General features: G+C 44.8%; 2 protein-coding genes and 1 long non-coding RNA gene across 6 annotated transcripts in view; 2 read left to right on the top strand and 1 right to left on the bottom strand.

The window, feature by feature from the left end:
• Positions 1-12,186, top strand: part of dot1l (DOT1-like histone H3K79 methyltransferase) — a 29,825-nt gene extending 17,639 nt beyond the window's left edge. For 3 of the 4 annotated variants that reach the window (XM_014216389.2, XM_014216388.2, XM_014216392.3), the window contains 16 exons: positions 99-185; positions 297-519; positions 663-776; positions 884-975; positions 1,264-1,365; positions 1,477-1,614; positions 1,748-1,873; positions 2,040-2,455; positions 3,717-3,822; positions 3,946-4,095; positions 4,434-4,476; positions 4,596-5,155; positions 5,910-6,112; positions 6,213-6,286; positions 6,385-7,056; positions 7,941-8,497. In XM_014216389.2, coding sequence (XP_014071864.1) covers positions 99-185; positions 297-519; positions 663-776; positions 884-975; positions 1,264-1,365; positions 1,477-1,614; positions 1,748-1,873; positions 2,040-2,455; positions 3,717-3,822; positions 3,946-4,095; positions 4,434-4,476; positions 4,596-5,155; positions 5,910-6,112; positions 6,213-6,286; positions 6,385-7,056; positions 7,941-8,476 — 3,642 coding nt within the window. In that variant the 3' untranslated portion in view covers positions 8,477-8,497. Of the gene's footprint in view, positions 1-98; positions 186-296; positions 520-662; positions 777-883; positions 976-1,263; positions 1,366-1,476; positions 1,615-1,747; positions 1,874-2,039; positions 2,456-3,716; positions 3,823-3,945; positions 4,096-4,433; positions 4,477-4,595; positions 5,156-5,909; positions 6,113-6,212; positions 6,287-6,384; positions 7,057-7,940; positions 8,498-8,913 lie in introns of those variants that run through there. The other variant, XM_014216390.3, reaches the window with a different exon arrangement.
• A 2,380-nt stretch (positions 12,187-14,566) lies between these two features.
• Positions 14,567-17,883, top strand: amh (anti-Mullerian hormone). The gene is given in 7 exon segments (NM_001123585.2): positions 14,567-14,753; positions 15,118-15,444; positions 15,547-15,716; positions 16,002-16,113; positions 16,201-16,309; positions 16,416-16,849; positions 16,942-17,883. Coding segments are annotated over 7 exon segments (1,716 nt in total). The 5' UTR covers positions 14,567-14,611; the 3' UTR covers positions 17,364-17,883.
• LOC106613780 (uncharacterized) lies at positions 17,453-23,359 on the bottom strand. The gene is made up of 6 exons (XR_006756915.2): positions 23,296-23,359; positions 19,043-19,163; positions 18,607-18,648; positions 18,376-18,510; positions 18,201-18,286; positions 17,453-18,069 (listed from the first exon to the last, which is right to left on the bottom strand). It is a non-coding gene; the product is annotated as an uncharacterized LOC106613780 (long non-coding RNA).
• Positions 23,360-26,445: the final 3,086 nt, after the last annotated feature.

Genomic DNA, 26,445 nt, shown 5'->3' with positions numbered 1-26,445 from the left:
GTCACTTCTGGTTTGTCTTTGCAGTTGCACCCAGTTTATATGCCCTCCTGAACTATTCACATGGTAAACAACACTAAGATGTTCCTATGTGTTTTTAGGAGGAGCAAGAAGCAGCTAGGCGTCGACAAGAAAAGAATAGTAAAGACAGTAAAAACACCACCCCAACCAAGGCAAAGGAGCACAAGGTAAATCCCTTTATCGGCTTTCACGTCTCAATGCTCAGTTCTTCTCCCGATGAGATCACCACTCTATCTTTGGTTTGTTTTCACGCTGGCCTCTCCCTGTGTGTGTCTCAGGATTCCTGCGGGGAGGATGAGCAACCGGGGCTATTGGCAGTCGTGAAGGCGTCACCCAAACCCCGCCGCGCCAAACTCCTCAGCAAAGGCCGCAAGCTGAGCGCCCGGAAGCGCGGGCGTCCCAAGAAGGCTGCGGTGACCGCAGCCGAACGCAAGAGCAAGAAGAGCCAGAGTGCCCTGGAGCTGCTGCATGCCAAGACCATCTCTGCAGCACCCCCCCAGGGTGAGCCACCTGCTCACTCTCACACACACACACTCCTACCCAGGGCTGAGTCCATATACCCTTGTGCATTTGTGTTTATTTAGCCTTAAACTCTTCATTTTGGTCCATGTTTGTTTAGTTGACTTTCCTTGTTGTTTCTACAGATGCATACAGGTCACCTCAAAGTCCCTTCTACCAGCTACCTCCCAAAGTTCAGCACTATGCGTCTGGGCAACTGCTGCTGGGCCCCACTCCCCCTGGTCTACAACAGCTTCTAGGTGAGCCCCGCTACCCTGACCCCACCCTTCCTTATCACACAGACCTGTCTATTAGTCACAGCCAGCAGAGCTGAAGGCCAGTCCTCTCTGTGTCTCTCCCCCCACAGACAACATTAAAGTCCAGTACCTCCAGTTCATGACCTACATGAAGACACCTCAGTACCGCATTCACCTGCAGCAAGTCCTGGAGCAGGAGAAGGTAAATAGAATGTCCAAATCACTCAATCCATCTTGTAAATGTGAGTAATCCATGTGACAACAGTATCGCCACCTCGTTAAAGAGTAATAGATGATATCATAAATTACTGCATTCAGATTCACTCCCTCAGGCTCATACTTCAACTCTCAACCCTCCCTTTATCACTCATGTTGAAGGAGACTAACCCCCTGGGAATGTTGCCTCTGATTTAGTCTCAACCTCTAAACCTTTCCCTTTTCTCTTGTGTTCCTCCTTCCCTCTTCCTCCATCGCTCCCCCACCTCTGCAGCTAAAACACAGAGAGCTCTCTGGGCAGGCGGAGCAGCTGCAGACTGTGTGTCAGACCCACAAAGAGAAGATCAAAGGCCTCTTCCACACCAAACTGGATGAGGTAGGCAGATAATGTGGTGAATGTCTAATGAAACCAGCTGGTAATGAGAAGCCAATGTTGGGAGAGTACTCGATCGCCAAATGTCTTACCCTGTCTCTGTGTTCCCCTCAGCTGGGAGTGAAGGCCCTAACTGTGGAGGACCTGCTGCAGGCCCAGAAGGAGATCTCAGCCCACAACCATCAGCTGAAGGAGCAGACCAAGCAGCTGGAGAGAGACATGATCGAGCTGAGGGACCACAGCCTGCTCCTGGTGAGACAACCTCGCTACTCCTGGGTGCCATCTCTCTGGCCCTTTTCACGTTGGGGTTGATCTGCGTGTTGGGCATTCTGTCAGACATATAGCCAGAGACTTGTAACTCACTAACTATAACGCTCTGTTTCAGTTGAAGTCTCGGTGTGAAGAGCTAAAGCTGGACTGGAGCTCTCTGTGTCTTGAGAGCCTGCTGAAGGAGAAGCAGGCCCTACGCAGACAGATCTCCGAAAAACAGCGGCACTGTCTCGAGCTACAGGTACACACCTCTGTGCACCTTTCTCTCTTCCACCTGTCTCTACCGACAAACTTAGGAATAGTGGAGGAATCGGTCATCTACTGTTGTGGAGTATAGTTTTTGTTAGCAAAGTGATGTTCCTATTTCTTACCTTGGTGTAATGGCTCCCCCTTGTGTTGGTTCTCAGATCAGCATCGTGGAGCTGGAGAAGAGTCAGAGGCAACAGGAGCTGCTCCAGCTCAAGTCCTACAGTCCCTGTGAGGGTTCCCCCTACCGCAAGGGCCTCCCTCGCCCTACCCTGGACCACGACACCCCCAAACTGAGCCTGGTCGTGGCCGGCCTCAGCCCCGAGCTGTCCATCAACGGCACCGCCTCGCCCTGCTTCGACAGGAGGGGCACCAAGGGAGAGCTCCTCTCCCGCTACCTGCCCATCTTGCCTGACCACGAGATCGTGCCCCCCACCCCGGACGCCCGGCACAGGCAGCTGGGTCACCCCCTCCCTGACTACACCCGCTTCTCCCCAGCCAAGATCGCCCTGCGCAGACACCTGAACCAGGACTCTAGTACTGCACACTTCAGAGGCTTGGGCTTCACTGGTCTCAGGTAGAGTCCTGCACGGGTCCGTTTTTTGGAGCCGCACCCGCCCCGCGCTGGCCACATCAATTCGGAGCCTCACCCGATATCCGACATCAGGACAGATTTTTCTCCGCAAACTGACCCATCCGCGTAGAATTGTTCCGAGAAGCAATCCGTGACCCGCCAAAATAACATCTACAACTAACAGAGTTGTAGACTATTCCCATTCCCTGCATGAATTCATTTGTGTCTATTAAAATGTTTATAAAAGGAAACCATGCACAATGCAATGCGGCACGTTGAACAACTCAAATCACTTTGAAAAAGAGCTTTCTAAGTAACCTCCTTATTCCTTATCTAATGTAAGTCTATAGCCGACACAACAAAACAATACCTTTACGTTCAATATTGTTTCGATAATCAAGTAGTTGAATTGAAACTTAAATGAACATTTCCCAGAATCAAATAGGCTACATGTATTTAGTAGGCTATTGGCTACTCAAACCTTTACCAGCCGCACAGGTGTAAAATGTCCTGCGTATGGTCTAAATGCACGAAGCCTGAATTAATGTAATAATTAACTGACAATTAACTGAATTATTGTTAACAAACACCTGCTTGCACTTTTACAGGCTGTGCATCCATCTACTGGGTTGTTGTCCTCCTTGTCCACAATGACTCCAAAAGCCTTCCAAAACCGAGGATTTCACTCGTGCAGCACCTGTTTCCACAATGGTGTATTCATCATAACCTTTCTTTTTATTTCTCCTGTTATGTTAACCATTTTCCTGTGAGCTAGGAGTCCGGGAAAATAAACTTGCCAATGTATCGTTGTGTGGAAAAAGGGAACATAAGCACGTGGACAAATTAGGAACGTTTCAGCACCTCACAAGAAATGGACAGTTCCTGCTCCACTCTCTCGCTGCGTGGCTGGTAGCCTAGGCTATGTCTGCCTCACCACTCACATAGCCTAATTGAATTCACAAGACACAATTTAACAGAATAAGCTCCAAAAATATATTCTCTTGATTTAAAACGTTAAACGCAGTATAATTGTTCTGAACCGCGAGCCGACCCGCTGGTTGAAAGAATGTTTTCATTCCACCCGCCAGCTGATTTTTATTTTTTTTTGCGGATCAACCGCGAGGAACCGTGGGTATCCGACCCGATGCAGGACTCTAGTCTCAGGTTAGTTATCAGACCGACATAGTAGATTGTCCTGAAAACATGGAGATGTGTTCCATGTTTGTTGAGGACAGTTTTCCTGACTATTTTTCTACTCCTGCAGGGGGGATATGGGCGCCATCACCTCTCCACTAGATGCTAAACTGAGCTGCCTGTCTCCCAACTCATCAGACAGTCAGCAGAACAACACACCCAGGAGTGCTGAGAGGGTAACTATCTGTCCTCTCTGTCCACACACTGACACACAGCCTACCCTGTTGACTCACACACAGTATGTACTCAGTCTGACTGACTGGTCCTCCCGTGTGTGTCTGTGTATGTGTGATGTCCAGGGGGGTAAGGAGAAGAGTCCAGCAGGGGGTCAGGGTGACGCCATCACCAGCCTGCCCATCAGTATCCCCCTCAGCACAGTGCACCCCAGCAAACTCCCCGTTAGCATCCCCCTGGCCAGTGTGGTGCTGCCCAGCCGAGCAGAGAGACTGGTGGGTACATATGGCTCCTAGAACTCTGGCTTAGAGCAGTGGTTCCCAAACTTTTTCACTCTGGACAGTTGATCTGGATATTTCTGACAAGTTATAAATACTGTAGCTCACGAAGGTCTGCAATGACTGACATGACACGAGGAAAACTGTTGATTCACTATCCAATTTTGAAGTTGCACCTTGTGCATTCTACGATTACAACTTTCCAGAGTAAGTTGAAAGGCCGACTGACTTTGGGAACCACTGGCTTAGAGAATGGCAGGGCTACAGGTAGATTTCCGACTGGGTAGTAAGGTCACCACTGTGTTGATTCAAGCGCTCCGTGTTTGTTTTTGTAGAGGAGCACACCGAGTCCTGTGTTCCAGACAGGCCAGACCAACGGTAAGCAGTCCCAAATACACTCTTACCTTGTTTACCGTATTGATCTCATCCATTGAATCCTGCATGTGTTGAGACATGTCATGACTGACCAGTGTCCAACCCCCTCTGTCCTTCTTCAGGGTACTCCTCTAGCTTAGGGCTGATGAACGGAGGCTCTCACTCTGAGGACCAGGACGGGTCTGCCCCCTCCCCTCCCCCTCACGGTGCCCCTCCAATGGGACCAACACAAGGCCACAGCCCCCCCCTCAGCACCGGAGGGGTCCTCCAGTATGCTGACGGCACCCCCAGAATCCTCCCTGAGGATGGGGCTGAGCGCCAGGGCGAGTCTGACTCGGAGCCCCAGGACAGCAAGTCCAGACGCCGCATGTTCTTCTCTTCTTCCTCTTCGTCGTCTTCCTCCTCCTCTGGGGGCGCCGCGTCTCGCCTCCGCCTCGGCTCAGCCAGACAGAGCCAGCATCACCTAGGTAGCCACAGTAACCATAACAACCACCACCACTCGCCGGGCTCCCAGCACACAAACTCTCACGGCCATGGGTCTCAGGAGGAACGCAAGCGTGGGAGGAGGAAGCGCAGCTCAACGGGGGCTCAACCTGTCAGTGGCTCCCCAAAGAGGAAGTCCTTTCCTGGGCTCAGCTCCACCAATCACCCATCAGGATCCCCACTCAACATCAACTCCATGGTGAGTGAAGCTATGTTCAGGTTGCTTCCCTGTTCTTTAAAACGTGGTACACGGCTTCAATGGCTAAGTTGGTTGCAGCGCAGTACTTTCTACAAGAGTTGTATGTTTGATTCCTTAATATCTAGGCCCTACTGAATACATATTTTAACTGTAGGCTAAAGATGCACAATGTAGAAATCTCTCCACCAATTCCTGGTTTCTAAAATTCTAATAGTTCGCCTAATTTCAGTTTGTGACAAAACAAGGAAGTATAGAGTAGACAATCATTGTACCATCTAAACCACTGTGAAATATCTTTTCCATAACCAAAAATATGTTTTTCAGCTTTTTGAAGCTGGTGTACAAAACCGAAAGTAAGATGCAAAAACGAAACTTAAAAACAGAAGCATAGAAGTAGCGCACATAGAACAGATCTACCACGTCTTAGACTTGCTTTCTTTGAGAATGACAGATCTATAACACATATTTCTTTGTGAATTTTGTCAGGTCGACCAAAAGGTTACATATTGTAGCTTTAGGGTTAGGGCAGGGTTTCCCAAACTCAGTCCTTGGGACTTCAATGGGTGCGCATTTAGTTTTTTGCCCTAACACACAGCTGATTCAAATGATCAAAGATTGATGATTAGTTTATTATTTGAATCAGCTGTGTAGTGTTAGGGCAAAAACCAAAACGTGCCCCACTTGGGGTCCCGAGGACCGAGTTTGGGAAACCCTGGGTTAGGGCTAACCCTGTTTTCTGTGTTTGTTGTGTCAGGTGAACAACATTAACCAGCCTCTGGAGATCGCTGCCATCTCTTCCCCGGAGCAGTCTGGATGTAGTCCCTGTGGTCCAGACATGGACCAGCCCCCCGTATTGAAGCGAGAACGCCCTCTGGAGATAAATGGCTCAGGACGCTACTCCTCCGCACCCAGCTCTGATGACGACTCTGGCTACCCCGCTGACAGCTCCAGCTCAAGGTATAGTAAACGGTGAAGCAAAACAAAACGTGGTTGCTGACTCATTTCTACAGAAGAGTACTTTTTGAACTAGAATTTTCTTGAATTTGTCTTGTTTTAGAATTGAAAGGAAGATTGCCACTATTTCCTTGGAGAGCCGAGATGGACCAGGCAGATCAGGGGACAGGGAGCGCGGTAAGGAACGTCCAAAAATGTGACTGCTGATGCCTGCATAATTAACATGATATCACTCTCAGCAATCTACTGTGCTTTTGCTTTTGCTCTTTTAACAGGAAGGAAGTCAGGAGGCAGCAGCAGTAACAGCACAGGAAGTGAGGTCTCCTCTTCATCTTCCTCCTCATCCAACAGCAAGTGGAAATCCACCTTCTCCCCCATCTCCGACCTCAAGCAGCCCCTGTCCGAGGTGAGGCAGGGGGGCTCCCCCTTTGGCACAGGGAGAGAGCCGCGGGGCATGGGCACGGGTACGGACTCAGACTCTGATCACAAACCGCAGCAGCAGAGGAGGGGGGGCGAGGGGGCCGGGGGTGAGCCCTCAGGGTTTCAGGACATCCCCCTTAACCCCTTCCTTAGCCAGGAGTCTGGGGGCCGACCGGGGCCAGGGGCCCAGGGAGGAAGCAGCTCTGAGAGGCAGGCCATGCCCAAACAGAAGCCCCGGGGTGAGTGGGAACTGAAGACATCCAGCAGCATGGGCAACAGCCAGAACCTCTTCATCTCTGCAGCCGTCAGCGGGGGTATCCTGAGCGGCAAGGTGGGGGGCAGCCCTGTATCTTCAGCCTCGGGGGCCTCTGTGGGACAGTACCTGGGGGCCCAGTTCCCCCTTGGGGGTGCCTCTGTCCTCCAGTCCCTGTTCGGAGCCCAGACGCCCGGAACCTCGGTGAGCGGGGCCCCGCGCCTGGTCAACGGACACTCTTCCCTGGGGAGCTTCTCCAGCGCTGGGCTGGCAGGTGAGGCCCACTGACACACCCACTCTAACCAGTCTCCTTCCATTCAGCAGCACCATTGGGTATGGTTTGGGGTAGAGTGAGATCAGAGTCCTCAGATTGGGTGTGTTAGACAGTGGTACAGAGGAAGTCAATCGGAGAGGCCTACTGATTGACACAGGTAAGTGGGAGCCCTGTCCTGCTGTCTGTCTGAATGCCCTTGCTGCTTTGCTTTGCCATGGACTGGCTGTACAGATGCTGAGTTGGACACCCTTGGAAAATGCCTAACATTTTGAAGAGAGCAGATCTTAAGAATGATATACTTGGTCAATGCAATCATGGCCACGGGCATGGATAATGCCCTTCAATCTCTATACTGTGATATAGCCTACAATTGTCTGTGTTGGTTAGCTATACTGTAATACTCTGAAGTATTTACAAATTACTGTGATTAGTAATTAATTAAAGGAACTTGATCAGCATTTTCTTTGGGTGTTGGTGTTAATGCTGCTGGTCATGTGTGTGTAATTCAGAGACATTTCACTATGATTAGACTTGTTTTATTTGCACAAAACATTTAGTTAATTTCAGGGGAATGGCCTTTGGTCTATAACAGCTGATTCAGTCGACCCTTTTATAGTGACATGTCTCTGTCTGCTTTCTGTGTGCCTGTCTGTAAGACTCGCTTGGCGCTATGCAAATCCTGGCTGAGTGTGTCTCTCTCTCTCTCTCTCTCTCTCTCTCTCTCTCTCTCTCTCTCTGTGTCCTCCCCCATCTCTCTCTCTCTCTCTCTCCTCCCCCATCTCTCTCTCTCTCTCTCTCTCTCTCTCTCCTCCCCCATCTCTCTCTCTCTCTCTCTCTCTCTCTCTCCTCCCCCATCTCTCCATCTCTCGCTGTTTAATCCACAGGCATGTTTCACCACGTGGTGCCCTCAGTGTCCTCCCATCAGTTCGGGGCTGCGCTGCCAGTCTCAGGAGGCCTCGGCTCTCTGCTCAGTCTCTCCTCCTCCCAGCAGCACCAACACCCTGCCCCCTCTGTATCCTCCTCCCTCCCTCTGCCCCATTCCCAGCACAGCCGCACCCAGACAGTGCTGCACACCCCTCCACCCCCCACGCTCTCCCTGCCCCCTCCACCACCATATCTCAACGTCTCCTCCTCCTCAGTCTCGTCCTCTGACCCCAGTCCCTCGTCTCGCTCTGAGGCCTTCCCCTCTTCCCTCCTGCAACAGAGAGCACAGTCCTCCTCTCTCTCGGTCTCTTCCTCCTCTGCGTCTGTCTCCCCCTCTTCTTCACCTTCCTCTCGTAGCTTCACAGTGCACTACCCCCCTCATCTGCCCCCTCCAACCCAGGCCAGTAGCTCGGGTGGGGTCAGCATGTGGAGGACTCTGGGCTTGCCTGCTTCATACACGTCGTCCTCTCAGCACCCTGGCTCCCGGCCTAGATAGGGCATAGGGTGAGGGGTGGGTGGGTGGGGGATGTGGTAGGGGGGGTTGTGGGTCAATCAGAGGGATAAGAGGGAGAGACACACAGACAACCTGGTTTTCCAGTGCTTCCAAAGCTGCTATTCAGTTCTAACAAGGTAAGTTATACTCCTCTTTCCCGCTGGGGCCACCCATACGAAAAATGTATGATGCATGACGCTTTGGCTAAAAGTAGCTTTGGAGAAAATTGGCTTTGGATAAAAGCGTCTGCTAAATAGTATTTATTATTATTGTATGTTTGTGATTAAATCATAACAAAACCTGTTCAAATCTAAACATTTGTTTTTGGTGCTTTTTAACTCTGACATTTCCACTCTTCAGTAGCAGTCTCCTGTCCTGCTTTTATATATGCTAATTGGCAGCATTTGGTTTTGACCCTGGCTCTTTCCTCTGCCTGGCAGGTAACTGAAGAATATCTACCTCAACCCAACGTAACCTATGCAATAGGGCAGGTGTGGACCAATGTACTTTACTATCTCACTGGTGCTCCTAAGCCTGCTAAACCGCCACTGTACTGGGACTCACACACACACACACACACACACACACACACACACACACACACACACACACACACACACACACACAGAGCCGAGCACACATACACACACTGCTTCGGCAACTCACGCTGACACACACTCGCAGCATGGCGTCCTGAGCAGAGTTGAGCGGTCACGGGGTGTTTGTGTTGTGGGTTGAGGCTGATAGTAATCACTGGGTTGTGTACATCCCATCCTTAATGAATTGGTATGCTGCCTACTCTTAACATTATAGTGACACATGAAACGCACTGTTTCCATGGCAGTAACTTGTAAAGGTACATCACTGTCACCATGTAACGCGGTGCTAATAAGACTTACTAAATATACATAGTTATTTGTTAAAGACTCAGTTCACACATTTGACTACAGAAGAAGTCAGTCAGCAGTGTAGTTTTACATATCACTGATGCCGTTATATTAGTAAAGGCAGACAGTGTGTACAGTGGGAGATTCGTGTGGGTCTGTCATCCTAGTAGACCGCACTCTCCTCTTTGTTCTGTGATTATCTGACCACCGGGTGCTATGTTAGACCTCACCCTCCACGCTAGACCAGTCTAACCCAGCTCTGATCAGGACTAGGGACCATGCAGCTGTGCCTCACTGCATCTCTAGCACCCTGCTACCTAACCTTGAACCCTGATCATTTGTTCAGTGAATGAAATATGATTTGAACACAACAGCTTTTTAGCTGTTGGTTCAAATGCACTGGGTAGCATATCTGTGTACCCTGTGACAATGTCCCTGGTGCAGGGACAGCACTATAGTCAGCTGTCAGCCCAGAATAAAAAGTTGTTAGTTATATTGGTGTGATTATGGTCCGTGTCAAGTCAAAGGATCATTTATGTGAAAAACGTTCGTGTCTGGAAATGAAATAGTAGGCCCCGAGCTTCTCATTCACTTAAGTGCTGCCGGCTGAGCTGTGCGTCAACACATGTATGATGTGAACAGCAGAAGGACTGGAGGATATAAAGCGGTTCTAATCACTACTTACAGAGCCAGCTGGAGTGCTAGGGCGTAGGGATCCGCAACGCAATGTGCATTCTTCACAAGTAGGATACTCAACTACTCTTAATCTAAGCTTCTTATGTTTTTATATCCCTGCCGAAACACTGATATGATGAAAATGCAGGTGTAATTTTGGGACTCAAATGTTGTCTGTGTTGTATTCAGGCAAGTCTCTGGAATCCAATCTCACTGAGTTCACAGGGTTGGGTAGAAATGCTGTCTGTACGTGTCACCTTTTGTCCACTAACACTGTAGTGGCGCTTTCTGCAGCCACTTCAACCTGCACACACTGATATACAAACATCGCTCACACACTGGGAAATGCATGAATAACAAAAACTACTGGGCCATTTTCACAGCTTTTGATTGGATTTTCATTTTTGTAAACGATATTGTACTGTGAATAAGAGACATTCTCTGACTGTATAATTGTGTATAATTTAGATTATTATATTTATGCTGTCAAGTTTCTCTATTTTGTAAAGTTTTGTTTTTGTTCTCCTGAAACATGTGTAACAGTGTAGAATGCAATAGGTTTAAGTGTGTACTTGACTCACAGTCTGAAAACAATGGTGCTACAATCTGTATAACCCTGGACTGTGCCTAATATTATTTATACAATATTAAGAACATCAATAACTGTCAATACTTGGTGCTTGTTCACAGGGACATTTTAAATGCTATTTTCTGGCATTCTTTCTCGTATTTAAAATGTAATTATCCAATTGAATTGTTTTAAGCCTAGTGTACAACTGTAGACACTGCACGATTTGATAAAGCTATCTTCAACCTACGGCTGACTCAGAGTTATGGAAACAGGTAACGCTCCCATTAGATGTGATTTTTCACAGTATTTTTGGCATACTGCAAAACACCCTTCTGCTTTCAGAAACGTGCAAATTGTTCAGGACTATTTGTAAATGCATGTGACGCTGTGTTTTGTACAGATACGTTTGTGTTAAGAATGGTGTGTAGGTGAATAAGAAATGCCTACATTGATTTGGGGTATTATATTTGTAAAAAATGTTCTTTTGGTGCTGACGTGTGACCCACATCTACAGCCTGTCAAACAGGTTGGGCTTGGACCCAAGGGAAACAGCAGTGCAGAGTTGTTAAACCAGGGCCTTAATAGAGTGAGTGAAACACCATGACTGTTCAGTGTCAATGAGGGCATGCCAGTCACGTGGCACCGTCACATGGCACCATCTCCTCTGATATACACAGAGAAACTCTATGCTTGTACTATTATGTGGTTAACACATAGAGGGAGAGATTTGTGCTGCAACTAGACTGTCTTGATTTGTTCTGGATTGTAATCCGATTTACTTCATGCTTTTTAAAGAGAAACTTCTACTCTGTGAAACAACATGCCTTTCAGTAATTGTAAAAAATAATATTTTAAAGTAGAAAAGACAAGGTGCTGTTTCAACCGTACATACTGATTTCAGATAACGTTCTGGGTGCATCCAAAAGCCAAATCTCATCTTTCACTTCTGCCTGTCCTGGGATATGTCTTAAAGCCGCCTCCTTCCCATAGTATGAGCATAATGCATCTGTTGTAATTACAAGTTAATTGTTCCAATATAACTGGTAGTAGAATAACTAGTATGTGTTATGTGGGTTTGCAACAACCAGGCTCCATTTTGATCTGATTGTCATTTGTCAGTCCTTACTAATTGAGGACGTGAAGCAGGATATTAATTTATCATCGTTGTTTTGTTTGTTTCATCTGTGTCCTTGAGGAGTAATAAGACATCACAGCTTTATAGTCACAATGTTGTCCAGTAGACAACAGTGCTTTGCAATCAGGAATGAGGACAATGATTTGCTCATGTCGGTCATGACCAGAGAAGCTAGTCCCCTGTTATCAGCACTGACAGGTCTTTTGTATTTACTGTTATTGTTGATGTTTTCATTGTTTTTTTTATTTTTATTGTTTGATATAATTGCAGTTAGTATCAATGATGCTTTTATTATGACATAAGATTCAGATCAAATTGGAATACTCTTAGACAGACAGTACGGTGCTCTCCTACACTTAAATCAAGGAAAATGCAGCTATTGGTTAATACACTTCCTCTCCTGTTGTGCTAGCGGAGGGAAAAGGTTTAATAAACTTCAACACAAGCTCGCTTGTTGACTTATTATTCATGTCCCATCTGAAAATATACTTCCTAGTTGGCTGGAGTGGCAATGTGTGGGAGAGTGAATATTGTTACTTCAGGTTTGAACAGTTCAACGGACCCCATTTTAAATATGTACCCTGAAGAAGTACACATGATCTCTGGCAAATTTGGATACATATTTAATACTGTAGTGCAGTATACTGCTCTATTAACTTTACAGTTAAGACTGTTTCACATAACAAGACTGAATCCTGCCAAAGGTCTCACTCAGGAACTTAGCAGATATCCTGAAATGATATAACACTACTCTATACGTCACACTTATCTATAAACTGTGACTTCATTATTTCTTTCCCTAACTCAGGACCAGGGACCTCTTATATTTTGATGTAACTTAAATTCATATTGGTTCTTGGAGTTGACAAACTTCCTCGAAAATGTACGTTTGTCTCCTCAATTTCTCAGTCGCACACATCCAGCCACTCCAGCAAAAGATTGCAGCTTTGTGTTCGACTGGTCTGACAATGTCGTGGAAAATCCTCTTCTTACACTCACAAATGCCTCGTCTCACTTCCTCTCTCTGAAAAGGAATTGTCCTTTTTTGTGATCCCTACATAGGGAGAACGCTGTGTATTTGGACTGAATTTTAACTCCGTATGTGGATCAGTAAAACTAAGGGCAGGTTTGAGGTGCAATAACAGCAAACCTACTTTCCAAAACGCCTTGGGCTGTCATGGGAACTCTTGGTGTTGGTGCTATTATCTTAGATGTTTAATGACAAATTGAAATTTGTTTTAGTTTTTTTGCCTTTTTATGATAATTATTAATAAAATGGTTTCTTATAAAATATTAAATTTGCATCTCTGCTTATTGGTGATATTTTGCATGTTGAAAAGGTGATTTTATTTATACTTTTTATTCAAAAAATTGTAGGATTTGTATATGGTGCATGATATTTTAGTTTGTTTTCAGTGAAGGATTCAGACTATGTAGGGGTGGGATGAGTGTCATTTTTCTAGTTCTGGTACATTCTGTACTAAAGCTCAGCTTATCATGGTTTTGACCAAAGATGGACAGTAGTGTTTTGAGAATTGTTCTTCAGTTCTGTCTTTAGTGGGGAATACACATTTAACTCCAAAATGTCCACTATTGGGGAATAATTCAACATTCAATGTCATCTTTATGAATACTATCTGAAATAGTGTTCTGCAATGTTAGGTGCATGTTTTCAAGCCATTAGAAATGATAAATTCTTGTAATTTTTAGTGGATGATTTGTGAATCCTTGACTTTATCACTTGGCGCTGTTGTCCACCAAGCAGGACAGACTGAACTGAACGACCTTGATCGTGTGCAAAACAAAGCTGCAGCTGTTGGATTTCTCCATGAAACCAAGGCCGTGAGGCACTTTTCAACCCGAGAAGTCTCAACAGCAGCATCTCATAGTCTGTCCATAGATCCTTTAATCTGTCAAGAGCTCTTATTTAGCCAACACTTCTTCTGTGTCTATCTGGCATGCAGCACATCCATATTCCATCCACTGTACATAGTCCAATAACTGCTGAGAGAACTTTTTAAAGCCAACGTGTCTGTAATCAATCGTCACTTTGCAATCGCATCCTTAGAATTGCATCACAAATGGCTACTTTTATGAGGAACGTTCCAATATCTGTTTGTGTATTGGGGGGGAAAATGACATCTGGTGGGCCGAATTTGGCCCCCAAGTTTCCTAAGCATTTTCTTGTATTTATTATTTTAGAAATCTATAAAGTATTCCTACGCAAGGTGTGAAATTATCATGTTTTAGTCAAATATACCTGTTTGGGCTTCTTGCGTTCAATTTGCAGTCTACAAATTATTTGTAATTTCTGTATATTCTGGCCCCTTGACCATCCGCTCAAGAAAAAAAAAGTCTCGCCGCTGAATCTAGTTGATCATCCCTGAAGAAGAACTGTATGTAAGAAATGGCAGGACACAGAAGCAATAAGATAGTGTTGATATGCTGTAATAGACCAGACGTTACCTATGAAAGGCCTTTATAGAAATGTCATTACACGCATGGTTTTTCTATCTCATTCAAACATCCTCCCTTCCTTTTTTGAGGTGCTTCAATCTCCAGTCTTTTCTCACCCACAGAGAGGGCAGGTGTCTGTCTGCCACACACAAAACACTCCATTGTCTGTCTTGTGCTTCCTTTCCCTAGCCTTATCTCAACCCACCGTAGTATTTGCAGCATTCACTGTCCCTCCACATCTTACAACATAGGATAGTTTCTCAAGGACACATCACATAGTATTAGCTGCGTATTTGGCAGCCTGTCCCCCTTAGCTGAAAGAGGGGCGGTGTACTACATAAAACCGATCTCCCTCGCTGACCTGACCCAAAACAAGTGTTCGATCCAGACGTGACTGGACAGACAGGGTTACCATGAGGCTATGGTGCATATTCGGCTTGATACTGCTGCTGCCCAGCACAATGGTCACTCTGCCACACCAAGGCAGACTGAGTGACAGCCTGCTAGGCCGGTGTCAGGAGGACCCCACGCCAGACCACCCAGGAACAGGGCCAGGTCAGTCACACTTCACCATCCCAATTACACTGTCCGTACTGCTGCTTGTAACTTGTTGCATTGATATGAATCTGTATGCCTGGGACCTGGCCATAGCTGTGACCAAACATAGATTCATTAGCATTTGCAAGAAAATATTGTATGCATTGTAATGCACAGTTTTTACTTTGTGCTCTATTTGTTAATTGTATTAACTAACTGCTTATTAGAATTTTCTGTAACTTCATTTATCAAATTGTGAATGATGCAATATCATCTCTGAATAAGGTCATCTTCTTTTGGCCATCAAATTATACATTTGTCCAAATATTGTTATGGGAATGCAGCCTTCTGTGACTACATTTAGTCTGTTCTTTCATCAAAGGAGACAAAAGTTCAATGGAGGTTGGAAAAGGTTTGGGAGAGAATGCCTTAACAGTGAAGGAGACCATAAACTCCCATCCCAGCGCTCCTCACCTACCTGGGGACACTCCATGTTTCGGTAGGATACCGTCTCATGGAGAGGTTATTGAGGATATGCTTTCAGCACTTCGTGAAGGTTGGGGCCAGGAAAGCAACCTGAGAAAGGAGGTTTTGACTCGATTTGGCGCTTGCTCACACTCTGATGGTGCTCCAATACCTGCCTTATCCACACTAGCTGAAGAAGCCAAGAAAGAGAAACATGGGCTACATGTTTGGCACCCAACCAAAGGTACAGTTTTGTCTCTTTCCAGATTTCAGCTTTAAAGGTATGGCACAGATATGGATCTGATTCTGAATGTACTGAAATGGGATGTTATGTCTTGTCTATCAGAGCTCATGGAGAGTGAAGTGGAGGGAGGGGGTCTTGTGTTGACCCTCCATCTCCCCCGGCCCCCCCTCTCCAATATCAAGCCCGTACTGCTCCTTGCCTTTAGAAACCCCAGAACAGGAGCGCTCGGTGCCGTCACTTTCACCAGTCACTCTCTGCAGCCTTACAAACAGGTTTGAATTCATTACCTGCTCAAGAACAACATTCCTGAACTTCTTACTTGTCTCTCACATTTTACAAGTCTTGTCTTACCATGATGTTTGTAGACCATTAAAGGAAGACTCCACTCAAAAACTCTTTCATCTGTCCACTGTTGATACAGTCCCAAATGTTTTGTATGTCAGCAGTCAAGTTAAGATATTGTGCTTTCATCATGATAATGTGGCCGGTGACACTTTGCTTCTTTAGTTTTTGATGTTCTGCTATTATCTGACTCCACCTTTTCCCACTTCTCCCAGACAGTATGTATTTCAGAAGGAACACAGTTCCTCATCCTAACAGGAAAGCAACCCGAGGGCAAAAGTAAACTGAAATGGAGATTCAATGTTGACACAAAAACACCAGAGACAGGTAAGAACATCTTGTACAGCTTATCGTGTTCAAGTTCCTATGCTTTCCTTCCATCAGCATGTCTCAAGATGATTCACCTTTCGGCAGGACAAAAGCTTTCTGAACTACGAGGTTTCCTGATTGGTGACGGAACAAGAAATGATGTCAGTGTCATTCCCCTGGTGCTTTTCTCAACGGATAGAGGAACTGATGAAAGGTCAGTTAGCTTTGTCTTTTTTCAAATGCGGCACCTATTACTGTTCTTTTTCTCTAAGTGGTTGAAGCCATAGAGATTCTTAAATGAGTGTAATTGTCTTCCTCAGAGTGACAGAAAAGCTGAGTCCCTCCCCTGCTCCCTCTGGGACCTACACGTTTCTGTGTGAGCTGCAGAAGTTCCTCAGTGACGTCATGCCACCACAGACGCAGTCACAACCATGGGCTGCTTCGGTCCCTCTGTACTCTCTGGACTCTCTTCCCCCCCTGTCCCTTGGGGTGTCGTCCAGTGAGACGCTCCTTGCCAGGTTGCTCAACTCCTCAGCTCCCACCCTGTTCTCTTTCCCCACACAGGGCTCTGTGCTCCAGGGGCATCACGGGGAGCTGTCCCTGCAGCCCGCCCTACTGGAGGTGCTCAGGCAGAGGCTGGAGGAGGTTCTGGTTCAGATGAGGGCGGAGGAGGTGGGCAAAGCAGGGATGGACAGACTGAGGAGACTCCAGGAACTCAGTGTCCTTCCTAAAGAGGGCGAGGAAGCACCAGCAGGTGAGCAGGCCTCAATGTAAATTCATGATAAATGTCTGGGCATTAATTTAATTGCTAAGTCATTTAAACCTTTTTTTATTTCATTCACATAGGTGTTGGGAGCCCCAGTGAGACGCAGTACCGAGCCCTGCTTCTGCTGAAGGCCCTGCAGACAGTAGTGGGAGCCTGGGATGTGGAGAGGGGGCAGCGGGCCACCAGAGCTGGCCAGAAGGACCCAGGGAACCAGCACCTTTGTCGGCTGCACAGTCTCACCGTGTCCCTGGAGAAATACCTGCTGTCTCCTCCTGAGGCCACCATCTACAACTGCCAGGGAGTCTGCAGCTTTCCCCTGACCAACGGGAATAACCATGCTATCCTGCTTAACAGCCAGGTCCAGAGTGGCCTGGCCCTGGAGCGCTCACCCTGCTGTGTGCCTGTGGACTATGAGGACCTCAAGGTGGTGGAGTTGGATGAGCATGGAACCAATATCTGCTACAAACCAAACATGGTGGCCAAGGAGTGTGGATGCCGCTGACTCCTCCATGTGGTGCAATGATTGGTATTAAAGGGCCAGGGCACCTGCGTTGTTGCACCATTACTCAATAAAAGTCAAGTAGAATTGCATGTTTTAGGTCATCAAGTGCATTTATTTTGTTTATTGTAAATACATTATCACATCGAGTTCTCCACAATATTAACTGATTTAATACACATTTTGTCACTCAGCTATGTAAATAGAAAACTCATTGGCACAGTGCACATATTGGATCTTTCAAATACAATTTGTGCATTATCAATATGCACCACATGATCATATTGAAGGCTGAAAGAATATATTGATCATCAAATACGAGATAGGAACCAGCTGATCTTATTAATTTGTATTGATTTCTGTATACCCTTTAAATATGAAGAACATTTATGCATGATCAGATAAGACTGTATGGTGCATTTAAGATCATTGATGTACTGTAAATCTTTTTTTTACAGTAGTAACATTTTAACTATAATATCTTTATATTTCAATATAATAAACACACTTTGATTATTCCTTCAGAAGATCTTTTCCTATTTTGTTGTACTATCCTCCTCTTTACCATTCTCTATCATTCCTTTAACAGCCCTTTGTCAGACACATCTCTATTTCTGATCCTCAAGATTCCCCCTCTTCTCTTTGGATTTCCTTTTCTTCCATCGTCTGATCCCCAACTCAGCAAGCTGTCCCACAGAGAGGGTGCAGGCTGCAGGGAGAGAACAGGAAACACCCAGGATCATTACATAAGGTTCCAAAGCCGAGGACGTAATTATTTGTTATTCACTGTGTTAGTTATAAGAGGGACACGTGAAGAAAATAAGCTATGAGCCCCAATACCTGAGCTATGGCGTCTGGTTGTAGACCGGTGCCTCCAAGTAACATCTGAGTAAGATCATTCTCCTCTAGAAATACATCCAGAGCATCTAAACCACAACAGATAGTGCATGAGCTAGTCTGTGTGCATTGAGGTTATGAGAAATGGACAAATGTTTCACAATGTTTCAACACTCACCATGTACTTCATTCACGCCTGAGCTCACAAGCACAATGATGATTGCTAACACAATGCAACGGTTCAGAGTTATGCTTTTCCATGGGTTCTCAACCTCACTCAAACTTTGGATGGACAAAATGCGTTCATATGACACTAGAGGTAAACAGAGAGAGTAGTAAGTCAACATGGGACAAAATATATTATTACTGAATGTAGAAATGGAAATATATTGGAAAAGGATTGTATTACTGCCGAGGCTCTCAGATGATAATGTTCTGGGTCTGTCGCGTCCTGTAAAGTCAGGTAATATTGAGGTTTTGCTACTGCAAGATATTTAAAGAGGAAACTACTAACACATTGTGTATTCAGCATCTCAGTAAAGGTTATGACTAAATCTCACATTTTCAACTGAAAATTCACTCTAAAACCACAGGCTACAAGGATAGAGCTGAGTACACACATGCAATGGGTTACATTGCATGTTTATGCTGAGGCAGTGGACATGTTCAGTCCGATTTAAAGCATATGTGGCATAGACCATGTAGCATTGCTAGAAATAGACATCTTGCTGAATCATCAGAGGAAGAGTAATATACAGACAGATAGTCTTTGTCAAATAAATGATTCCCAAACTAGATTATAACGCAAACCTTTAAAAACCCATACATGACAGATTGAGTCTTACCTGGGTTGACCTTTTTCTCCTATGAAAAGCAATTGATTTCCGTTCACTGGTGTCGGAGAGTGTTTTATAGCCTGCCCTGCTTCAGATGACATGGTCCCTGACAGGCAGGCACAGCTGAGAGCTTATGACAAAAATAAAAATACATCACTGGAGGGATTGCTGCTACAGACTATAGATGCTATACACCGTGTATGCTATGGCCTGGCCACCCTCAAACACCATACCATTCTGATATGATCCCCATCTTTGAAGTGTGTCATTGTAGGCTATGGTGAGGTGAAATAGGCAGTATAGCTACAGTTTGTATGCCAGTGATGTGATAACTATGTTTCCATTAATGGGCATTACATGTCGCTTGCATGAATTATCAGACTGGGTATTTTGTAATTAAAATCATAACAACGACAATAGTATATAAATACAATAAATATAAGTACCTGACGATAGACACAAGGAAGTACGTTAGCTGTGCAGGACAACAGTATGTTGATGGCTGTAGATTTGTGATTCGTCTGTTAGCATGGAAGTAACTCTGAATTAGCAGTTAGCAAATGCGACCATTACAATTAGAGCATACTACCTAACTCATCTCTTACAGCAATAATATACAAACGCACATCCCAGGATGCCCCCGATATCTAACAAGTACTGTACACAGTCGCCAGTTTATTAAGTACACCACCCCGTTCACCAAAATGGTTTGCTTCTACAGACAGTGAGTCACGTGACCGTGGCGTTGTTCACGAAAATGGTTCGCTCCTACAGACAGTAAGTCACGTGGCCGTGGCTTGCTATATAAAGCAGGCAGAAATCGATTGAGACATTCAGTTACTGTTCGATTGAATGTAAGAATTGGCAAAACGAGTGACCTAAGCGACTTTGAGTGTGGTATGATCGTCGGTGCCATGCGCGCCGGTTCCAGTGTCTCAGACACGGCCAGCATCCTTGGCTTTTAACGCACGACAGTGTCTAGGGTTTACCGAGAATGGTGTGACAAACAAAAGACATCCAGTCAGTGGCAGTCCTGTGGACAAAAAACAGCTTGTTGATTAGAGAGGTCGAAGGAAAATGGCAAGATTCATGCAAGCGAACAGGCGGGCCCACAAACAGGCAAATAACCACAGTACACGGGCTATTGCAGCAGACGACCACACCGGGTTCCACTCCTATCAGCTAAAAACAACAAGAAGCGGCTCAAGTGGGCATGCGATCACCAATACCCCATCCTGCCTGCTGTCAATGGTACAGGCTGGTGGCGGGAGTGTAATGGTGTGAGGGATGTTTTCTGGCACACATTAGGTCCCTTGATACCAATTGGTTCACCTTGTAGAATCAATACCCCAAAGAATTCAGGCTGTTCTGGAGGCAAAGGGGGGTCCGACCCAGTACCTAAAACTGTCCTGAGTGTATATATATACACATCAGGACATGTCCATAGTGAATTCGTGCACATTGTAAATATGTAAATAGAATTCACTATTTCAGAACCTAACATGAATTATCAGACTGGGAAGAATTGATGTTCGCAATCTCCCCGTAACTGCAAGCGTAACCAATGACATAACACCTTATTGATATGTAACCAACCAATAGGAATACATAAACTTCGAATACATATGTCTGCAGTGGCAAGTGGAAACATAACCGACCCTGTTACACAAGGAACCTCTTTGCGTAGTGCAAAACATGAATTAAATAATTCTAGGTTCTCTTTGGTTTTTGTAGAACCTCCTGCAACTGGAAACGGACATTTATGAGATAGCCTTTTACCCAAATCGAGAACGAAGACAGTATCACCAAGAGCAGGTTAGTTGAAAAATCTATAGCTGCGTTTTGCATAAGCTAACCTGTAACGCTCAGTAATGGAAACATAGTGATCACATGTATGGTGTACAAACTGCAGCTAAGGCAGTTTGCAATATCTGCAATGTGTTAATTATAACAACAAAGTGTTCTCCAAGCATTAGATATAGCCACAATCCAAAACATCATCCACATGTCTAAACTATACAGTTTAATCAAAAACATGACTACAGCAAACGCCCTAGAGTAGTACAGTTTGTTTGTTTAAAGGCCCAGTGCAGTCAAAAACGTGATTATTCTGTGTTTTATATACACTGCTCAAAAAAATAAAGGGAACACTTAAACAACACATCCTAGATCTGAATGAAAGAAATAATCTTATTAACTACTTTTTTCTTTACATAGTTGAATGTGCTGACCACAAAATCACACAAAAATAATCAATGGAAACCCAATTTATCAACCCATGGAGGTCTGGATTTGGAGTCACACTCAAAATTAAAGTGGAAAACCACACTACAGGCTGATCCAACTTTGATGTAATGTCCTTAAAACAAGTCAAAATGAGGCTCAGTAGTGTGTGTGGCCTCCACGTGCCTGTATGACCTCCCTACAATGCCTGGGCATGCTCCTGATGAGGTGGCGGATGGTCTCCTGAGGGATCTCCTCCCAGACCTGGACTAAAGCATCCGCCAACTCCTGGACAGTCTGTGGTGCAACGTGGCGTTGGTGGATGGAGCGAGACATGATGTCCCAGATGTGCTCAATTGGATTCAGGTCTGGGGAACGGGCGGGCCAGTCCATAGCATCAATGCCTTCCTCTTGCAGGAACTGCTGTCACACTCCAGCCACATGAGGTCTAGCATTGTCTTGCATTAGGAGGAAACCAGGGCCAACCGCACCAGCATATGGTCTCACAAGGGGTCTGAGGATCTCATCTCGGTACCTAATGGCAGTCAGGCTACCTCTGGCGAGCACATGGAGGGCTGTGCGGCCCCCCAAAGAAATGCCACCCCACACCATGACTGACCCACCACCAAACTGGTCATGCTGGAGGATGTTGCAGGCAGCAGAACGTTCTCCACGGCGTCTCCAGACTCTGTCACGTCTGTCACATGTGCTCAGTGTGAACCTGCTTTCATCTGTGAAGAGCACAGGGCGCCAGTGGCGAATTTGCCAATCTTGGTGTTCTCTGGCAAATACCAAACGTCCTGCACGGTGTTGGGCTGTAAGCACAACCCCCACCTGTGGACGTCGGGCCCTCATACCACCCTCATGGAGTCTGTTTCTGACCGTTTGAGCAGACACATGCACATTTGTGGCCTGCTGGAGGTCATTTTGCAGGGCTCTGGCAGTGCTCCTCCTGCTCCTCCTTGCACAAAGGAGGAGGTAGCGGTCCTGCTGCTGGGTTGTTGCCCTCCTACGGCCTCCTCCACGTCTCCTGATGTACTGGTCTGTCTCCTGGTAGCGCCTCCATGCTCTGGACACTACGCTGACAGACACAGTAAACCTTCTTGCCACAGCTCGCATTGATGTGCCATTCGGGATGAGCTGCACTACTTGAGCCACTTATGTGTGTTGTAGACTCCGTCTCATGCTACCACTAGAGTGAAAGCACCGCCAGCATTCAAAAGTGACCAAAACATCAGCCAGGAAGCATAGGAACTGAGAAGTGGTCTGTGGTCTACACCTGCAGAACCACTCCTTTATTGGGGGTGTCTTGCTTATTGCCTATAATTTCCACCTGTTGTCTATTCCATTTGCACAACAGCATGTGAAATGTATTGTCAATCAGTGTTGCTTCCTAAGTGGACAGTTTGATTTCACAGAAGTGTGATTGACTTGGAGTTACATTGTGTTGTTTAAGTGTTCCCTTTATTTTTTTGAGCAGTATATATTTATACACGTTGAGGTTGGAATAATACTGTAAAATGGTGAGAATGCCCTTTTGGTGTAAGAGTTGTTTGAAAAGACTCCCTGAAATTTCAGCCTGTTTTGGTGGGATGGAATTTTGGCCTGTCTGGTGACATCACCAGGCGGTAAATTAGTTAAAGATTGACTCATCGAAATGACGATGCTACGAGTACCGCAGATATTGAGATGAGCTTGATGCAAGACTTTTCTCTCAGTCACACACAGTATCTCCAAGTGGAGCAGCAATCTAATGCACTACATCTTAGTGCTAGAGGCGTCACTCTAGACCCTGGTTCGAATCCAGGCTGTATCACAAGCGACTTATTGGGAATCCCATAAGGCAGCGCACAATTGGTCCAGCGCTGTCTGGGTTTGGCCGGTGCAGGCTGTCATTGTAAATAAGAATTTGTTCTTAACTGACTTGCCTAGTTAAATTAAAAAACAGTGGAGAAGTTGAGCCTCACGTTTCAACACTAGTAGTTGTGGAAATTAATCCACTATGCTGTTTATTTTCTACATCATATCGCTGAGTCTACCTTTAATATATCCTAGGGAGTCTCTGTCTTGGTTTGATGTGCATTACCGTGGACCGGCTTGTACATAAAGCATCCTCCATTCAAGCTGAAAAAGGCAAAACATGAAGCATGACATTATACAGAACATTAATTGACAAGAACAGCTCAAGGACAGAACTACATTAAAAAAATGTAAAGGCACACGTAACCTAAATATCAATACATACACACACATTATCTAGGTCAAATAGGGGAGAGGCGTTGTGCCGTGAGGTGTTGCTTTGTCTGTTTTTTTTAAATCAGATTTGCTGTTCATTTGAGCAATATGAGATGGAACGGAATTCCATGCAATAATGGCTCTATTTAATACTGTATGCTTTCTTGAATTTGTTCTAGAGGACTGTGAAAAGACCCCTGGTGGCATGTATGGTGGGCTAAGTGTGTGCGTCAGAGCTGTGTGTACGTTTACTATGCAAACAATGTGATTTTCTTCACATTAATGTTTCTTATAGAAAGAAGAAGTGATGCAGTCAGTCTTTCCTCTACTCTTAGCCAAGAGAGACTAGCATGCATCGTATTTACAATGAAGAGCAAGACGTGGCACAGTGTTCTGGGCCAGCTGCAGCTTAACTAGGTATTTCCTTGCAGAACTCGACCACACGACTAGACAATAATCAAGATAAGACAAAACTAGAGCCTGCAGGACTTGCTTTTTGGAGTGTGGTGTCAAAAAAGCAGAGCATCTCTTTATTACGGACAGACCTCTCCCCATCGTTACAACCATTGGATCTATATGTTTTGACCATGACAGTTTACAATCTGAGGTAACACCAAGTAATTTAGTCTCCTCAACTTGTTCAACAGCTACACCATTCATTACTAGATTCAGCTGAGGTCTAGAACTTAGGGAATGATTTGTAACAAATACAATGCTCTTAGTTTTAGAGATGTACAGGACCAGTTTATTCCCCACCACCCATTCCAAAACAGACTGCAACTCTTTGTTAAGGGTTTCACTGACTTCAGTAGCTGTGGTTGCTGATGTGTATATGGTTGAATCACCAGCATACATGGACACACATGCTTTGTTTAATACCAGTGGCAGGTCATTGGTAAAAATAGAAATGAGTAGAGGGCCTAGAGAGCTGCCCTGCAGTACACCACACTTTACTTGTTTGACATTAGAGAAGCTTCCATTCAAGAAAACCCTTTGAGTTCTATTAGCTAGATAGCTCTGAATCCACAATATGGCTGAGGTTGAAAAGCCATAACACATTTGTTTACAGAGAAATAGCACTGTAATTGGTCAACACCATTTTTTCCAAAAGTTTTCTAAAAGCTGTCAGCAATAGGTCTGCTGTTAGAACCAATAAAGGCCGCTTTACCACTCTTGCGTAGCGGAATTACTTTGGCTTCCCTCCAGGCCTGAGGACAAAGACTTTTGTCTAGGCTCAGATTAAAGATATGACAGATAGGACTGGCTAAAGAGTCAGCTACCATCCTCAGTAGCTTTCCATCTAAGTTGTCAATGCCAGGAGGTTTGTCATTATTGATCGATAACAATTTTTCCAGCTCTCCCACACTAACTTTACAAAATCTAACTTAACATCTAACATCTTAAGTAACATCTAACTTGCAATGCTTTTTTTTCATTATTTGTTTTTTATGCATAAATACGATGGCTCACTGTTCGTTGTTGGCATTTCCTGCCTAAGCTTGCCCACTTTGCCAATGAAGTAATCATTTAAATAATTGGCAACATCAAATGGTTTTGAGATGAATAAGCCATCTTATTCGATGAAAGATGGAGTTGAATTAGCCTTTCTGTCCATAATTTAATTTATTGTACTCCAACATTTTTTCCCATCATTCTTTATATCATTGATCTTGGCTTCATAATACAGTTTCCTCTTCTTTTTGTTGAGTTTAGTCACATAATTTATCAATTTGCAGTAGGTCAGATGTGCAGCCAGACTTATTAGCCACACCTTTTGCCCCATCTCTTTCTACCATACAGTTTTTCAATTCCTCATCAATCCATGGAGCCTTAACAGTTCTAACGGTCAGTTTCTTAACAGGTGCATGTTTATCAATAACTGAAAGAAGCAATTTCATAAATTAATCAAGTGCAGCATCTGGATGCTACTTATTAATCACATCAGACCAACAAATATTTTAAACTTCATCCACATAAAGAGGCACAGCAAAATATTTTGTATGATCTCTTATCAACTATTTTAGGCCCAGCTTTTGGAACTTTAGCTTTCCTGGATATAGCCGTTATATTGTGATCACTGCATCCAATGGGTATGGATACAGCTTTAGAACAAAGTTCTACAGTATTTGTGAAAATGTGATCGATACATGTGGATGGTCTTGTACCTGTAGTGTTTGTAAACACCCTGGTAGGTTGATGAATAACCCGAACCAGATTACAGGCACTGGTTACAGTGAGAAGCTTCCTCTTGAGCGAACAGCTTGATGAAATCCAGTCAATATTCAGGTCCCCAAGAAAGTAGATGTCTCTGTTTACATCATATACACTATCAAGCATTTCACACATTATTTAGATACTGACTGTTAGCACTTGGTGGCCTACATCAACACCCCAAAAGAAAGGCTTTTGATGTGACAAATGAACCTGCAACTACAACACTTCAATAACACTTGATATAAGATTGAATTACAAAAGTATTGCAGGGATATGGCTCTGAATATACACAGCAACACCTCCCCCATAAGCATTTCTGTCTCTTCTGTAGATTATATATATCCTTGTATTGCTACTGCTGTATCATCAAATTAATTATCTAAGTGAGTCTCAGAAATGGATAATATATGAATGTTATCTGATGTTAGCATGTTATTGATTTCATGAACCTTATTTCTAAGGCTACATACAGTGCCTTCAGAAAGTATTCAGACCTCTTGACTTTTTAAAAATGTTATGTTACAGCCTTATTCTAAAATTGATTAAATCGTTTTTTTCCCCCTCATCAATTTACACACAATACCCCATAACGACAAAGCAAAAACAAGTTTGAAATATTTGGTAATTTATATACATTTTAAAACTGAAATATCACATTTATGTAGGTATTCAGACCCTTTACTCAGTACTACGGTGAAGCACCTCTGACAGCAACTACAGCCTTGAGTGTTCTTGGTTAT

This window comes from Salmo salar, chromosome 10 (assembly GCF_965601325.2).
Source record: "Salmo salar chromosome 10, fSalSal1, whole genome shotgun sequence".
In the NCBI taxonomy this organism is placed as follows: Eukaryota; Metazoa; Chordata; class Actinopteri; order Salmoniformes; family Salmonidae; genus Salmo; species Salmo salar.
This window is presented reverse-complemented; position numbering and strand designations above follow the sequence as displayed.